This window comes from Tiliqua scincoides, chromosome 2 (genome assembly GCF_035046505.1).
Source record: "Tiliqua scincoides isolate rTilSci1 chromosome 2, rTilSci1.hap2, whole genome shotgun sequence".
Taxonomy (NCBI): Eukaryota; Metazoa; Chordata; class Lepidosauria; order Squamata; family Scincidae; genus Tiliqua; species Tiliqua scincoides.
Genome location: NC_089822.1, coordinates 251,054,486 through 251,072,919, shown reverse-complemented (window position 1 = coordinate 251,072,919; position 18,434 = coordinate 251,054,486). Strand labels below are relative to the sequence as shown.

The following is an 18,434-nucleotide window of genomic DNA, read 5'->3' as shown; positions in this document are numbered from 1 at the left end:
TTAAGGGAAAAATTAACAAAAACATATACATTTAAAAAAAATACAGGATTTATGTAACAAAGGCAGGGGAAGTGATCAGATAAAGCTAATTTAAAGACAGGGGAGTAGGAGGGAAGTGGGGGGGGTAAGAAAAAAATAACAGGGGAACAAAAAAAGTATTTTTTTCCTTTAAATAAGTAAGATTTCCAGTTCGGCTGCTCCATTTTCAGTGGCTTTATTGGGAACTGACTATAGGAATTCATGGCAAGGGACAGTTTTACAGCACTAAACCCTTAATTACTGCTGCGATTGTTTAATTACAACATACTGGGAGTGAAGGGGGGGCTGAACAAAAGGCTCCACACCACCTAACCCCCTGCTTGCCCCCCCATTCCCAACGACAACGTTCCCACAGACACCGCACTCACCTTTAAACAGACCCCAGAATGGCCGACCAGGGCGCGCGCGGAGGCTTTTATACCAGGCCGCTCCCTCCTCCCCGCTCCCCCTCCCATCGTCGCGCGCGCGCCGCCGGCGGAGAACAAAGGAACGGGCGCGCGCGTCTAACCGTCGCCGCACCAAAAACGCTTCAAAATTTAAAACTACACACACGGCCCGAATTCTTTTCCGAATCGCCACGCGACAGTGCCAACGAATATAAATTTTAATGCCTTTTAAGTTTGTGACGCACTTAGTAGAACACCCCCCCCTCCTCCTCGATGCGCATGCGCTAACCTTTGCCACCTTCGAGATCTTGGCGACGTGCACGCGCGCGGCCTCCGCCCTAGTTTTTCGGTTGGGGGATGGGGAAGGAGGTGGATGAGCGCGTGGTTCGAACTGCGCATGCGCACAAGCCTGACCGTTGGCACGGCGCTGTAACCAGCCTCCGCCCTAGTTTTCTGCTGGGGGGAAGGGTTCGAACAGCGCATGCGCACAAGCCTGTCCATTGACACCGCTGCAGTCAGCCTCCGTCCTAGTTTTCGAACAGCGCATGCGCACAGCCTACCCATTGGCAAAGTGCAGCGGTGCACTCCCCGACATAGTCGTCGGTTTGCGCATGCGCAGTAAAGCGCTGCTTGTGGCGCAGTTTTTATTGTGCGTCTGTGTGTGAGACCACCAAAAAGACACTTGTGTATATAAAACGTTGCCCCGCACTTATGATTGCTGGTTGTGTGAGTCGCTGAAGCTCATGGTGGGTAAAAATAAGTCATACAAAGGAGAAGGAAAAAAGCTGAGCATTTCCCCTCAGGGAGGCCTTTCTGACCACTGCCAGTGTCCCTGCTTCATTTAAGCCACTTTGGAACCATTGGAAGCCCCTCAAGGTAACCTTGAGGCTTCTGCGCATGCGCGAGGTTCATGCGGCTCTCAAAATGGCGGCCTCCAGCTCCTCCTGGTGCTCCCCGGTGTGATTAGAACGCCTGCCTGCGCCCGAGTTTCTGCGCATGTGCGAGCGCTTCTGCCGTTCTCAAAATGGCGGCCTCCGTGCCCAGCATGCTGCTTAGGAGGACGGCGGGCTTGTTGGCGCTGCGGGGCGCGGTCAGGACGCCTGTGTGGGTCCAGGTGAGGAGGTGTTTGAGTCTCGTGCCAGAGCTCGCGTAGGCTGTAGGCCTCCCCACACTTACCTGGGAGTAAGCCCCGCTGAGTAGAATGGGCTTACTTCTGAGTAGGCATGCATAGGATTGGGCTCTGAGGTTACAATCCTCTCCACCTTTACCTGGAAGTAAACCCCCTTGACTATACTTCTGTCAAGGGGTATACTTGACTATACCCCTTGACTATACCTCAGACTTACTTCTGAGTAGGCATGCATAGGGTTGTGTCCACAGGCTGCAATCCTATCCACACTTGGGAGTAAACCCCATTGATTATAGTGGGACTTACTTCTGAGTAGGCATGCATTGTGCCCACATGTTGCAATCCTATCCACACTTACTTGGGAGTGAGCCCCACTGAGTATAGTGGAACTTCCTTCTGAGTAGGCATGCAAAGGATTGGGGTCTGACAGCCCAATCCTGTCCACACTTTCCTGGGAGTAAGCTCCATTGACTCGAATGGGACTTACTTCTGAGTAGACATGCATAGGCTTGGGCTGTAAGGCTGCCATCCTATCCACACTTACCTGGGTGTAAATCCCATTGACTGTGATGGGACTTCTGAGTTGACATGCATAGGACTGGGCTCTAGGAATACAGTAAAAACAATAGTAATCTATAGTGAAGCAGAGGTTCAGGGAGTTCTGCATAGGTACAATAGCATCTACTGTACTGTATTTTGTTTAGGCCAGATACAAAGTGGGGTATCAGAGTTCTGACACCTTTAACCATTGTATAGATCAGAAGAGGGGATTTTGGTAGATGCAGCTTTTTAAACCCTTCCATGCTGAGCTGCTCCTGCCAAAACTCCCTCTTCTATTCAATGGTTGATAGGCACTCTGTCCCCCTCTGTATCTGATCACCCTAATTATTATCCCCCTGATATTACCGCTGAGGCTGAGCGGGAGTTGCCTGAGGCCACACCGTGGTGCTTCCTTCCAGGTAAATGTGCATAGGATTAGGGTGACAAGATACAAAGGAGGTCAGGGTGTTCCCTCTATCTTAAATCACTGTATAAAAAAGAGAATCTTGGTAGATAAATCCCTTTCATATTGAGCTGTACCTGCCCAAATTCTCTTCCCTATACAGTGGTTAAAGGCATAAGCACCCTGTCCCCCTTTGTATTTGATCACCCTAATTTTGTTCTCTCTGAAAATTACTTGTATTTAACCTGAGGACTTACTGGGCAAGACAAAAGTTTAAGAAATGTAAATTTAAATTTTAGAAAGAAAATTACGTAACAGTATGCAGACCGATCCAATGCATGTACTCTCCAAAGTAAATTCCATTGTATCTAAAGGAGTTAGTCTTCAATAAATATGCCTTAGGTTGCTATCGTAGGCATTCTATCTTAATGTGATTTTCGGTGCCATAATTTTCATGGGGTATGCTTGTTCCTTTTCCGTACCCAAGATCCTGCCCCCAACAGTTTTATGTTCACGGACTTCACAATTCTTAATTTCATTCTGGGAAAAATTGTCCTGGTTGTGTATGTGCTTGTCATAGAATCATAAAAGTCATAGAAGTTTTCCTTGGGGGAAAACAGCAACTCTAGAGGGTATGTGTTACTGTCTTGTGTTTTGTGGCTTTTACTTATTGGAAGAATTGACTATCTTTTAAATAAATAGTCTTAAATTGCCAATTTTTAAGTGCCTGCCAGGGTGTAATAACAAAAATAGATAAATTGTTGGATTTGTGCATTAGGGAGAATAGCTTTAAATTCTACAGATGTGGTTCTAGGCATGCCTGGTTCTGTCATTGAGGCATGAGGACCCTTCACCAGATGTGCTCAATGTGTTGGCAGCTTGTAAACTTACCTGTTTCACATCCGATACAAGGACATAAGTATCTGGCATTGGGTTAGTCTCAAAGTGGTTAAGGTTCCAGTTGACCTACTTGGACACTATGCAGTGAGACCTACATCAGCCCAGAGCTGCTGCTCTCCTCCTCTACTTTCTTCCCTCTCTCCAATGCTACCAATTACAATTTTTGCCCCATTAGTACTCTAATAAAAAGTTAGTAACTTTTAATGCTATTATTTCATATCTAGGTTATTGATGTTTGTAAAATTGTAGAGTTGATGGTGAAATAAAAGCGCTCTGTTCTTGTACAGAGATTATCAAATATCTTTTCTCCTCAGCAGTCATGGTGCATTCTGAAGGGGAAAGGCTGTTCTCAAAGTTGTGGGTGTATAACATCTTTTATCTTACTTTGCCTAAAAACATATGTAAAGCAAGTTGAGTTTCTCCATAAATGGACCAATTCTTTGGGACAGCCTTAGGTTCAAAGCTCTGATTTTTAGGATGGCTGGTCCTTTATCTAGATCCCCCAGAAGAAAATCCATGCAAATTATAAAAAACCCTGTACTGTAATTTTGAAGTGCCTGATTTCAGTATACAATTGATTGCAGAGAGCAAACATCTTCAAGCTATCATCAAACATTGTTTCAATTTTGGGATTCTTCAGGACATGTTACTTAGTCACGATTATTGGAGCATCAAGGGAACAAACTGCTGGGCCAAACTGTGGAGTCATTTAGGGCATCCCCAAATACCAGGGCCTGTCTTTACTTCTAGTAGATATACTGTATATAGAATCGGTTGTGTCCAGTGCTACATCCCATTTTGGGAAACACTACATTGAGTTATAAAACACTTTGCACTGGAATTGTGACAGACATGATAAACTGGAATTTTCCTTATTTAAGTAGGCATCCCATTTTATTACAGTATCTAAAACAATCTTTTTCCAGTCCATTTCTAAGTAGAGTTAGGCACACCTAAGCCTTTTGAAACTGATGGACTTGGATGTGCTCAACTCTGCAGAGGATCTGGTTATTGCTTGAAGAACCTGCTGCTCTGAAAAACAAACAGTGCAGAGCAGGCATAAAGCTTGCTTGTTAACTGAAATTTAAGAGATTGGGGGCAGACATCTCTTTTCCCTCTTAGAGCAATTCCCTACTCATTGTAAACCATTGTTTACACTGGTACAAACTTAAACAGGTTTTGTAAATACATTTCTGCCCCAGTTTTAAATTGGCTAAAAGCCAACCCTGGTTAGTGTTAGTGTAGCTGTAAAGCAAAGCCATGGCCAGTGAAAATTGTAAATATAACACTTGCAAGTACATGTGAAGCGTAAATAAAAGGAAAATAAACATAAGGATGTTGACAAACATCATGGAAGGTTGAATGAAACTGGATGAAAAAGGAAAGAATGTGGATGAAATTTGAAATGTAGTTATAATTGAAAGCAGTTGAAACGGCAAAGTAGTGGACATCAGGGTATGCCTGTACTGACAAGCAAAGGAAAGAGATGAGAAGTGGGAGATGGGATGATACAAGACACATAAGCTTGCTTCTGACCTCTTAATCACAGTTAATAACTTTTTTTGAAAAATCAGGACATTTCTATACTGTGTTTAACCTTGTAAGACATGGGGTGTCAAACTTGTTTCAAACCAAATAGCATTCATGGCACCTGCTGAGGTCCTGAAGTGACATCATGAAGCAGGAGCTTACATCATTAAGTAGGCAATGACCAGGAATAAGCACTTTTTTTTCTCTTAGGAACTCATTAGCTGCAAATGACAGAAGAGAAAAATATGGAAATCTTGGTCATATTTTCAAGATATGGAGAAGTCCAATTATGCGGGCTGCCCTTTCAGCAGTGGCATTTCTGCTAATACATCAGAGCTCAGCAGCTGATGGTGGTGCTGGGAGAGCCCATTTATCATGGGGGCTAGATAAAGAGCTTCCTCAGGCTGCATGTGGCCCTTAGGTTTGACACTCCTGTATTAAGATGTGCTCAAGGTGACCATTAAAACAGAGTTAATGCAATTCATCCTCCTTATCCATGGACTTGGCATCCACGTATTTGAGCATCTGTAAATGTTGAGCCTGCGTCTGGAAGGCCTCGGAGGATCTCCTGGTGCAACCAGAAGTCACTTCTGGTTTGCACCAGTGACTTCTGGTCACATCCAGGAAGCTTGGAGGCAGCCCATGACCCCCACGTAAGTTATTGTGATGCCACACACCTCAATGGATTTATTTATCCACAGGTTGCAGTATCTGCGGGAGGTCCTGGAGGGCCCACTGTAAATTTGTTTTGTAAGCCATATCTGCTATTAATATTTTCCCTGTTTTGCTTTGTTTTCTCTTAGAATGTACCCAGCACATCTCTCCCACATCCTGAGCGATTGCCCTTTAGGATTTTTTGCACAGAGTCCAGCACAGCTGGATCCACAGAAGCAGTTGCTTTGGACACCGAATCACAATTCAAAGAGAAGCCTTGGGAATACCTGGAGAGTGAAGGTATCTGGGGAGCACAAGAATAGCTTTGTGTGTGAGCGAAAGAGGTGTGCCTTATGAGTAGTGTGCCTTAGGAGAACAGGGCATAAAATCTATTTTGCTATTTTTTCCCAGATTAAATGAATGTATGTGGCCAAAAGTTTGGACTCTTTTTCCAACCAACAGCCCAGTTATAAACAATTGAAGCTATTTTACACACAGGCAAACCAAAATTTGTTTATGTCAAGCTAGAAGCAACTACTTGTTTTGTAGAAGCACTGTGCCAGTGTCGTCTCCTTGCTACAAACAAGACGCCCCCTTTAATGTCAGGGCATAATGTTGAACTTGCTTCTTCCTTCTTGTTGCAGTCCTATGATCCATGACTTTGGGGTGCTCTCTGATTCATCCACTAGGAATTTTGAAGGTGGCTATGCAGGAGCCACCTTCCCCCATCCTCTCTAGAGTCAGTCTTTCTGTCACCTCCACAGATTTGCAGTTCAGCTTATGGCATTTGCTGGAACCAGATTTTCCCCTGGTTCTTTGGAACGAAGCTTGAGGAAACTTTAAAGTGGGGCAGCTTTGTCAGCCAATCAGGTTGTGTTACCTAGGCAATCCCAGTGCTTCACCCGGACTCTTGGCACCCCCCCCCCATCCACAGACTATTTCAGGATCTCATCTTCCTCAACTTCCACCCAAGAGTTATTAAGGAATTGAAGAATGAAGTTGCTGATCTCTTGACTAAGATATGCAACTTGTCTCTCAAAACGGCCACTGTGCCAGATGATTGGAGGATAGCAAATGTCACGCCTATCTTTAAAAAGGGAAAGAGGGGGGACCCTGGAAACTATAGGCCAGTCAGCCTAACATCTATACTGGGTAAGATGGTGGAATGCCTCATCAAAGATAGAATCTCAAAACACATAGTTGAACAGGCCTTGCTGAGGGAGAATCAGCATGGCTTTTGTAAGGGTGAGTCTTGCCTCACAAACCTTAAAGAATTATTTGAAAAGGTCAACAGGCATGTGGATGCAGGAGAACCCATGGACATTATATATCTGGACTTTCAGAAGGCGTTCGACATGGTCCCTCACCAAAGGCTACTAAAAAACTCCACAATCAGGGAATTAGAGGACAGGTCCTCTCATGGATTGAGAACTGGTTGAAGATAGTTGTTGGAAACAGAGAGTGGGTGTCAGTGGGCAATTCTCACAATGGAGAGAGGTGAAAAGCGGTGTGCCCCAAGGATCTGTCCTGGGACCGGTGCTTTTCAACCTCTTCATAAATGACCTGGAGACAGGGTTGAGCAGTGAGGTGGCAAAGTCTGCAGACAACACTAAACTTTTCAGAGTGGTGAAGACCAGAAGCGATTGTGAGGAGCTCCAGAAGGATCTCTCCAGACTGGCAGAATGGGCAGCAAAATGGCAGATGCGCTTCACTGTCAGTAAGTGTAAGATCATGCACATTGGGGCAAAAAATCAAAACTTCACATATAGGCTAATGGGTTCTGAGCTGTCTGTGACAGATCAGGAGAGAGATCTTGGGGTGGTGGTGGACAGGTCGATGAAAGTGTCGACCCAATGTGGGGTGGTAGTAAAGAAGGCCAATTCTATGCTCGGGATCATTAGGAAAGGTATTGAGAACAAAACGGCTAATATAATGCCGTTGTACAAATCGATGGTAAGGCCACACCTGGAGTATTGTGTCCAGTTCTGGTCGCCGCATCTCAAAAAAGACATAGTGGGAATGGAAAAGATGGGCCTATGGCCTGATCCAGTGGGGCTGTTCTTATGTTCTTAACTGTTCAGCTTTCTGGCCAGGCACAGGCAGGATGCTAAAGAGAATCATGCCAATGCACTAGTAATAAGGTCGTCATCCCCCCCCCCACACACTACTTGCTTGCAGTGTCCCATGTGCTGCTTTGGACGTCTTGGTAAAATACTTCCATTGAAATGTATGGAGCAAATGATTTGGTTCCTTGATTTGTTTGCCTGCAGTTTTTTTAAAAAGAGTTTCCTTTCTCCCTCTGCACAAGGAGGACTGAACTAAGTGCAGACAAAGAGAGATTTCTCAGGGTTTACTGCTGCTGTGTCTTTTTCAATAGCTTATTTTATTCGTTTTAGTGGTTCCTATCCTGCTTTTCCTTATTAAAAGCAGACACAACACAGCTTGCATTATGAAACAATTAAAACAGTAGAACATAATGTACAGTAAAAGCAATAAAGAGGAAAATACACAGTACCAAAGAAAATACATGCAGTGATCTTTTACTTCTACCATCAGTGATACTTCCGGTGTATGCGTGTGAACTACCATAGAGTCCTGTGTTCTAGACAGAATGTTGTTAGCCCATGTGTGATGAAAGGAGCCACATGGGATGGCATGAAGAGATTTCCTGAATTCTGCTACAGAAGTGTGCTTCCCTTTGAAAACATGCACGGGCTTGAGATACATTTATTAACCGATTTTTCTTCTATCTCTATCAGTCAGCCTTTGTGTTTCTCTCCGCTCATCTTAGTGTTGTAGTGAAGATTGTTGGTTTGTTGCCTCTTGGAACTGCATCTAGTTATTTAGTTGTATCTGAACAGTTGAGTTCAGAGTATTGAGGTCTTCTGCTGTGTTGCATTATTGGAAAGCTTTGAGAAAATACTATTGTTAATGATGCAACTCTCCTTTCTCTCGCCTTTTTAGAATACATAGAAAAATATGGCAGCAAACCGGTTTGGTTCGGCTACAGGCGCAACCACAAGGGCCAAATTCCACCACAGAAGACCCGGAAGACTTGTATTGTGAGTTCATTTCTCTTCCTGTATGTTCCTCTGGTTCAGTGTTATTGGACAAGTGAGGTACAGTAGAGCTGGGAAGGGCACCTGGGCAGGATGCAGAATGCCTTTTCCATGCACTTGATGGAGATTGAATAGGACAGTGGCAGAACATGTGTACTGAATGCAGAAAGTGCCAGGCTCAATCCCTGACATTTCTAGATAGGACTGGGAAAGACTCCTGGTTGAAACCATAATGAACTGTGGATTGTGCACTGGCTCCCGAAATTTTGGACATCTGACTCGTAGACAACTACCTCAAAACATTCATGCAGTACATCCTTTGTACTACTTGCCCGTATGCATGATAGTGCTGGACTAGCACAAGCCAACTGTTTTGAGCTACATATATTCCAACTTTTGGGCAGACCTATGGAATGGAACCAGTTGGGTTTTTGTGTATGTATGTGTACATTGCTTTTCGTCCTTTTCACTGGGAATGTATTCTCTGTTCAATATTTCTAAATGTACGTATCGACTAACTTGGCCTAAGGCAGCTTCATATTTTGTTGTTGAATGTAAGCTAAAAACAGATTAGTTTATTTGGTAGTTGACACGCTTTGGAGACTTATGTGTTCCTTGATGGATGGATTGATTTTTAAAAAAATGGAAAATTTAAGACTTAAAAAAATTCTTACTATCATCTAAAAAAAGAAGAGCTTTCCAGAAATCATGACACAGTGCAGTCCTAACTTGTGCTTGAACAGCCAAGCTGGCGGGCCTGTGCTGTATCTTGTGCAAGTTTGGGGATGACTGAGGCTCAGCCAGAGGCAAGGGGAAACTTTCCCCTTACCCCGGGGAGAGCTGCAGTGGCCCAAATGGGTCTACTCAGATAAAAACATAAGAACAGCCCCGCAGGATCAGGCCATACACCCATCTAGTCCAGCTTCCTGAATCTCACAGTGGCCCAACAAATGCCCCAGGGAGCACCCAAGACAACAAGAGACCTGCATCCTGGTGCCCTCCCTTACATCTGGCATTCTGACATAGCCCATTTCTAAAATCAGGATGTTGCACATACACATCATGGCTTGTAACCCATTTTTCCTCCAGAAATTTGTCCAATTTCCTTTTAAAGGCATCTAGGCCAGATGACATTACCACATCCTGTGGCAAGGAGTTCCTCAGACCTAGTACACACTGAGTACTAGGAATATTTTTTTTCTCTGTCCTAACACTCCCAACACTTAATTTAAGTGGATGTCCCCTGGTTCTGGTGTTTGAGATGGAAAAGAGCATCTCTCTGTCCACTCTATCCTTCCCATGCATAATTATGTATGTCTCAATTGTGTCCCCCGTCAGGTGCCTCTTTTCTGGGCTGAAGAGGCCCAAACGCTGTAGCCTTTCCTCTTAAAGGTAGATCTGCACTACCTGATGAGGTGGTGCAGAACATGGTGGTGCCAGGTGGTGATGAGGTGGTGCCAGGAGCCATGCTGCCCGGGAACGGGCTAGGATGCAGCATAACTGCTAGATCCTGACCCTGCCTACTACTCCCTGCCCACCCAGAAATGCCTCCTCCCTGCCCTCCTCCCCCAAACCCCCACACTGGCCAAGCTTGGCTGGTGCGGGCCTACGTTCTCCTGCCACCACGAAGGCTGAATTTTGGCCTCCCTGGGCTGGCACACCTCCATGCGCTGGTGTGGTTTACTTCCATGGAGGTCCAAGCATGCTTTACGTCATGTTTGCAGCCTACTTGGGCCGGCGCAAGGGACTTGCGTCGGCCCAGGGTGCAGTTAGGATTGTGCCCTAATTCAGTGCATGTAGAAGTGCTTCAGTGGCAAACAGCTAGTGGGAAAGATGTTGTGTATAAGGGAAAAGACCTTTTTTCTATTGTACTAACTGGCAGAAACATTTTCCCCACAGTTATTTCTTTACAAAATAAAACTACTTTTTCTTAAGGATTTAAGAGTCATTAGTTCAGTTTTATGATGTTATATTTTTGGTTTCTAGTTAAACTTTCATTTTAAACCAGATTATTTTAGAAAGAAACTTATTATAGCTTAGATTTTTAAAAAACCAAGTGTATGCGTGCACAGACATGAGTGTAAAGTCATAATTGATTTTTAGTCTGATGCCAGGTTCTGATGCCAATCAGCCTGATGGAGCCTCTATGTAAATTATGCATTTACATGTATGAAAATATATACATTGACGGCAGCTCTCCACTGTGATATGCTTCCAACAAGTTCCAGTGTTATCTGGGCAAATTGCTGCTTTTAAAAATGATGTCTAACTGTCAACTGAACATTCAGTTATGTTTTGTTCTTGCAGAGAGGAAAGCATATATGTGGGAATCCCTGTCCCATCTGCAGAGACCACAACCTTTTCCTGGATTATAAAGTAAGAACAGTGTGTCTTTAAAATATTTTTCAATTAAATAATTTCTAAAATGACTAACAAAACATAATGCTTTGGGTGTCCTTAAGATTTGGGGTGTGTTGTGAGCACCCACTAAAAATCACTATAGCTACATTAGTCAGAGCAATAGAAATAAAGGGAAAAAAGTAAGGATAATTTAAAGATCTTCAGAAGAAGGCTGCCTTGGGGCCCAGTCCTGTCCATTTTCTAGCCCTGATGTAGCTGTGCCAGTGGGGCGTGTGCAAAACAAATGTTCCCTAGGGTGGGATTCTTGGCCTGGCATCTGAGAACAAGTAAGTAGGCACGAAGTTCACTGTGGATGGGGCAGTCCACAGCTTTGGTGCCACTACAGTGAAGGTCCTGTCCTGCATCACCACCACAGTAGTTCAGACACCCTAAAATGAGACTGTCTGAAATAGCTTTATGGGCAATCATTTGCATATTTACTCAGAAGTAAGTCCTACTGTGTTCAGTGGAGCTTATTCCCTAATAAGGTTGCGTAGTATTGCCAGCTTAGTGGCCATCTGGCATATGAACTCGGAGCTTTCTTGGGGCAAAATGCAGGTGAATGCTGGAATCCTTCAAGAGCATCTTAGGTAGCATCTCTACCTAAGCTCTTTCTCACCTTCCCAGACCATTTTTTTTCTGGGCACAACGGAATTAAAATTCTGTGCTACGGAATCTTATTCTATATCTTATTAATATGCTAATTAATAAAGAGTGTTGATCTCCTTTGGCATTTAGCCATGCTCTGCACTATGAACAGTGTGTGTTTTAAAAAAATGTCTTGGTTCCTTGACATGAAAAGTCTTTTGCCCAAACTTACCTATTGTCTCCTGTATTTTCTCTCTTTCATCCCACAGAATGTGAAGCTCCTGGAACAATTTATCTGCCCTCACACAGGCATCACTTACCATCCGACTCGCACAGGTAAGACAACTGTTGTCCTTTACTGCTTCTGTTCTGTTTTATTTCCTCTCCCTGTGGAATTCCATTTTCTATGTTTCTGGTTGTGTAAGTAAGTAAGTAAATCTGTGTAAGTAAGTAAGTAAATCTGTATCTTTTTTGAATGAGGTTGTGTAAATGGTCTGAGTGTTGTGTAGGCATAGCCAGCTGCTTCCTCCATCTCAAAAAGTATAATAGAGCTGAAAAATGGCAGCCAAAATGATCAAGGGCTTGAAGCGCTTTCCTTATAGGGAAAGGCTAAAGCATTTGAGGGTGTGGTTTTTTAATTATTCCAGGAAAAAAAATACAAGAATGTGATAGCCTATAAAATTGAGGTTTCTGAGAAAGCTGGTGTAGTGTAGTGGCTAAGAGACTGGCAGCCCAATCCTAACTTGTCATACAGCCAGGCCTTTTGAGGGCCAAAGAGGTTGCACATGGCCTCTCTGGAAAGCTTTAAAATGTCACTTTCTGTTCCTTGGGGAAACCGGAAGTGACATTTTCAGACCCTTAGAAGGCCTTCTGATAGCAACTTCTGTGGCTGGGCCTATGCTAGGCCTCCAGGCCACTCTTGGAACAGAGAAGCCAACCAGGAAATAAAAGAATGAGACCACAACTTTCTCATTCAATTCTGAGTAACAGGAAGTGATGTTTTAAGGCCCTTCAGAGGCCTTAGAAGGCTTTCAGATGGTTGGGGAGACCCTCTTTGTGTGGCCTCTTTGACCCTCAGAAGGCCTCTGGATGGTCCTCAGAAAGCCTCTGGACAGCAGGCGTGGGTGGCCTTCAGGGTGTCACAGCTGTGGGAGGTGCCATTTATGAGCACTTTGGACCCCCCAAGGTATGCTACTGGCTGCTGTTCTGGGGATGGCCATGCTGTGTAATCAAGTTGTCACTTAACAGTAAGGGTTTCATAGTTGTGAGGAGAATGTATATTGCTAGAAAAGCAAGATATTAATTTTTTTTACTTAAATAAACAAAGTTGACTGATATTAATACAGTGTTTATTATAGCACCATCTGTGTTCAACGTTGTCTAGAGTGGAACAAACCTAAAGCAATACGAATAATCTTTTTTCAAGCTAATCATTGAAGAATCAAACAGTTTTTCACCAGGCGTCTAAAAGATATAAATGAAAGTACACTCTAGGAGTGTGTTCTACACATGGGGTGCCATGACAAAAAGAATCCTGATAGAAATCCAAATGCTTTGCAGGCAGAAACACATGAAGTGTGGCCTCTGAAGATTTCCTTAACAAAACAGTCAGTCACGTAGTAGAGAATATGCAATTGGGCGTAGCCCACATACAGTATGCAAAATCTAGATGTTTAACAAAGTGCAGAGCATTTCTGATAACCTGAAAACACTGTTTCTTTCCTTACCAATGAAGATGTATACTTTTTTTTTAATTGGCACTTAGTTAAAATTTATCAGAGAGGCAGATAAAATTTCTTAAGGAGCTGTCAGTTGGCAGTTGGAGCTGTCAGGAGGGCCTACTGGCAGCCAGGGAGCGATAAGTTTTTGGTTTTTTTTTAATCTGACCTCTGAAACGGCCTTGCACACCTAATCAAGGTGTGGTAAGTATTTTGCCCATGGTTGCAAGGTCAAAGAAACTTGATTTTAAATGTGGCTTGTGAGAAAATCTGCACCAGGGATGTCAAACATAATGCCTGTGGGCCAAATGCGTCCCCTGGAAGCAGTTTATCCATCCCCCATTATAATTGGGCTCTCTCATATCTTGAAAATATGAACAAGATTTGCATATTTTCTCTTCTGTCATTTGCAGCTAGTGAATTTCCATGTGAGAACAAAGTACTTATTAAGCTATCATTTGCTTAATGATGTCATTTTCTGCTTAATGATGTCAGTTCCGGCCCTCAGCAGGTGCCATGAATGCTTACTTTGGCCCTCTGTATGAAATGAGTTTGACATTCCTGATCTATACTTTTATATAGTCTAGTTTGATATGGAACTTGGACAAAGAAGGCATTCTATAACTTTAAAATTCTTTCTGCTTCCTCACTCCAAGTTATGAGACCACTCTTGGAAGGGTTAATTTGAATATATATGCAGTATTTCCCCAAAATATGGAAGATTGCCATTTCTGGTTCTAAGACATAAACCAGCCATTTTCAACCACTGTGCCATGGCACACTGGCATGCTGTGAATGGTTTGCAGGTGCTGCGGGAGTTTGGGGGAGGGTCATTTATTAGTAGAATGGTTGGCAACCTTCAGTCTCGAAAGACTATGGTATAAGCCTACAGCACCCGGTATTCCCCGGCGGTCTCCCATCCAAGTACTAACCAGGCCTGACCCTGCTTAGCTTCTGAGATCAGACGTTGGGGGATGTGAGACCCCCCATTACAGCACTGTGCGCCTTGTCAATTGTCAAAAACCTGATGGTGTGCCTTGTCAGTGTGCTGTGAGACGAAAAAGATTGAAAATCATTGACATAAACACTGTGGTAGAATCCACATCTCTACTCAAAAGGAAAATAGTCTTTATTATCCATTGAGGCCTCTCCCTCTTTCTGTTGCAGGTATCTGTATGAAGAAGTATAAACAACTCACTGAAGCCATTCAGCAGGCTCGAGACAATGGTGAGGATGTGATGGAATCACAGCCTGTGAAGGCAGGCTGGGGTATCACATTAGGCTAGAAGATGAGTGTTTGCAGAATTGTATGTGAGATAATGCAGACCAGCCCATATTCCAAACTATACTGTGGAATTTTACAGCCATGGAAAGCAGGTATTCCTTTCTGGAGATACTTAAGCTGTTTTCTCCCCTGTCTTCTCTCTCAGGTCTCCTATCCATGAATGTCCCCTTCACTAGCTACCTGAATGAGGATTGTAGTAACCAGCATCCAGCTGTCACCAAAACTCCTCCATCCCCTGCTCTGCAGAGCAAGGTAGCCTGGTATGAATGGTATGATTGGCAGCAGCCCCCTGAGAAGGACATTAAACGAATCAGGAGGATTTACAAGAACTACCTGAAGGAAGAAAGTGTTCCTCCTTGAATCTGACTGGTGGCAGTGGACAGAATCAAATATTTGCTAATAGTTGTGTTGGTCATTGAAAGTACTTCGAAGGGCAGCTTGACTTGACTGGCTGTTGCTGCCTTTTTTCTTACTTCCCAGTGTCAATAAAATCAAAACCCTTAATAACTGTAGTGTTGACATTTTTCTGAAACTTGAGGCCTGACTGCTAGGGATGACGACAGGGGTAGACAAGCAGAGAGTGGTACTGAAAAGCTATCAGGTTCCTCCCCCCACACCAAATAGCTGCTTGAAGCCTGTTCACTCAGTATGTTGCACTTGTCCCTTTCTGCAAGGTGTCACTTCGATGCAGTCATGCTAAGTGTTGCACCTTGTAAAACCCCCAGTGCATGTGTGTAACTATAATCCAGGGGTGTCAAACATAAACATGATCTCCCCCAGTACCATCATCAGCTTCTCACGCTGTTGAGCTGCGAAGTGACAAATTAGCAAAGTGGAGCTGCAGAAAGGGTGATGCTGGGAGAGTCCAGTTATGGACACATTTAGCAATGTCTGCAAAATAACAATCAAGAGCTGTGTGTTTTTCTATCATTTGCAGCTAATGAGCTCTGAAGTGAGAGAAAATGCTTATTTCTGGTCATGTCCTGCTTAATGACATCACTTCCTTTCCTCAGCAGGTGCCATGAATGCTATTCAGTCCACTATATGAAATGACAACCCTGGTATAATCTGTAATGTACAACTCCATTTCTTGCTTCTGAGGAATGCAAGTGAATAACCATATAAATAACATGAGTTGTGCTGTGAAATGAGGACAAGTTCAGGGGAAGCAAGGCAAGGTACATGCTGGCACCATGGCGCTAAATGATATTCAGAAGAGGCAAACAAATTTGTGACATTGCATTTCCACCACTTCCTCCTCCTGTTGTACTTAACTTGTGACAATTTTGCTTCTCCTTTCCCTAGGACTGAATGAATTACCTCTTTGCAGATTAAGCCATACAACTTAAAATATGTTGTTCAACAATTAGATAATAGGAGCCCTAGGAGGAAAGGTTTTGGATCATAAAATGGGGCCAGGGGATGCCTGGCCCAGGCCAGCACTCTGCCTTGTCTCTGTGTTAGTTTCGTTTGCACAAAAGTCTTGTGCTGCCCTAAGATATGCTGTGGTATTAGGAATGCAAGAGAGAGATGATGCTGAAACTGGCATAGCAGGATTGGTAATTCAAATAAGTACTTCAAATGAGGCAAGTAGTGTCTGTAATAAGCGGGCCACTCCTAGTCTTGGCTGAGTCAGAGTTCTGCCATGTCCTGTTTGCTAATGAATCTCAACTCTGTAGCTTCTTGCTGGGAGCCTCTGAAATTTTAAAGTTGTCATCTTACTATTAACAGTATTTATATACTGCTTTTCAACCAAAAAAGTTCATAAAGCAGTTTTTCACAGACAAAGTCAAATAACTAAATGGCTCCCTGTCCCAAATGGGCTTACAATCTGAAAAGATGCAGAAGAATACCAGCAAATGGCCACTAGAAAAATCACTGTTTTGGGCTGAAAAGGGATACCTCATCTTGGTAGGACACCCTTCTTCCAGGGAGCTCATGATGTACTTTCTCTCTTTTCCCTTTGTTCCATCTTAGGAAAGTTGACCATCTTGTGCATGGCCTGAGCCTTATGTTTACTGTCTTTACACACTGACCTTTGAATAAGAGTTTCAAATAAGATTTAGAAGTACCATTTTATGCAATGGGGATTCCTCTTCAGTATGTACAAGATTGCAGTCCTGGAAACTTGCTTTTCCTATTCAATAACTTCCACAGAAAACAAAGTTGTGCTGTCATTTTCATAATGGGAAATAGTGTCAAATGGTGTGAGGCTGTGTATTTTAAAGGTCACTAGTGACCTTTAAAATAAAGTTTTTGAGTTATTTATCTCTATAATCCATGATTTTTGAGAAGTCCTCACATGATTATGAACATTTGAGGAGGACTGTAGGTAGTCTGGTAAGTTTCCTCATGTTTCACTTCCTATCATACAAGGGTTGGTTCCTGAAAATTTAATGCTGTGCAAGCCATCAAGTATTTTGACCTGAGGAGACATCCTATAACTAAACGCAGCATTCCACCAATGATCTGGTCCTTGTTGCATGAAAATATTAATTATGTGTGATTATGCAATTGTTCTTAGTCTTGTTCATAATTTTCTAAGAGCCTCCTTCTGGAGAACAAGGGTAGAGCAGGAGGGAACAGCCCTCAAGACACTTTTGAGTGGTAAATATGCTTCAAAATCTTGACACCTTTTTTTGTTTGAACTCTTAGTTTCTAGCCCTCAACAGTGCCAGGTCTACAAATGTGATGGCCAAGAATTTATTGATAATATTTATATTTCTCATTTTCTCTAGTAATTTGGAGCAGTACATTTCAGAATGTCAGTTGCTGGGGAGCAGGTTGTTGGTGCCATGCTTTGTGTGAATTTCCTGCAGGCATCTGGGTGATCACAGTGAGAAACAGATGCTGGCCAAGATAGCCTTTTAGTTTGATGCAGCCACGCTGTTATGTTCACAGGCAGGTCTCCCATGTAGGTATTGGCCAAGCTCAGATAAGTTACATTTTAACATAGTGTACCTCATTACAAGCAGAGAAGTGCCTGACCTCCAAAGAGTTAGGGCAAATGAAGCAACAAGATTGTGTTTTTCAGTTTCCACCACTTCTAAATCTGTCATCAAGATATTGCAATGTCCTACTTAGGAGTCACCATACCACTCTTACATTGAAAGCACAGACAGTTATAGACAGTTATGCTGTTTTATATGGCAGATGCCATTTTATATACATTTTGTTAGATGTAAGGAACACAACAGTTCCCAACTGCCTTTTTCTAATCTAGGTACCTGCTACTGCCATTAGAACAGTGACTTGGAGTGTTTGGTTTGGACTGTACAGAATGATACGTATAAATTCCTACTCATCTAACAGTACTCTTGAGCGACTTGTGATTTCTCACCATAGCCCAACTAAAAATTAGGATAAAATGCAGCTTATTGAAGAGAGTATTAATGAAGTGTGTAATCTGTACCCAGCATTTGAAGCAGCTTTCACCTTTGAAAATAACTGGATATACTTAAAAAGTGTTGAAAATAACCTATTATCAGATTTGGTAATGATAGACTGTAATTTTTTCATGAAAATTACATGTACCTTACATTTTTGAAATCAGGGATGTGTGTTGGTCTGTTCAAACAAAATTATTATTCATAAGAATATATACCGTACTGCTTTTCAACAAAAACTTCACAAAGCAGTTTGCAGACAAAATTAAATAAATGGCTCAGGTTCCCAAGATCTGCAAAATACTTAGGACCAAATAATGTCTGTTATGTTAGCTTTTGAGTTTATATAGTGCCATCCCTTTACATGGAGCTTTACAGGAAAGGACAGGTCCCTGCTCTGAAGGGTTTAACAGCTAG

At 43.0% G+C, this 18,434-nt stretch overlaps 1 protein-coding gene across 1 annotated transcript; it reads left to right on the top strand.

Annotated features, from left to right (window-relative positions):
- The first annotated feature begins 1,360 nt into the window (after positions 1–1,360).
- MRPS18B (mitochondrial ribosomal protein S18B) lies at positions 1,361–15,138 on the top strand. Its single transcript, XM_066617910.1, has 7 exons — positions 1,361–1,539; positions 5,731–5,881; positions 8,546–8,643; positions 10,948–11,016; positions 11,898–11,964; positions 14,514–14,573; positions 14,777–15,138. The coding sequence occupies exons 1-7, from the start codon at positions 1,450–1,452 to the stop codon at positions 14,989–14,991; spliced, it is 750 nt and encodes a 249-aa protein (XP_066474007.1). The 5' UTR covers positions 1,361–1,449; the 3' UTR covers positions 14,992–15,138.
- The last annotated feature ends 3,296 nt before the right edge of the window (positions 15,139–18,434 follow it).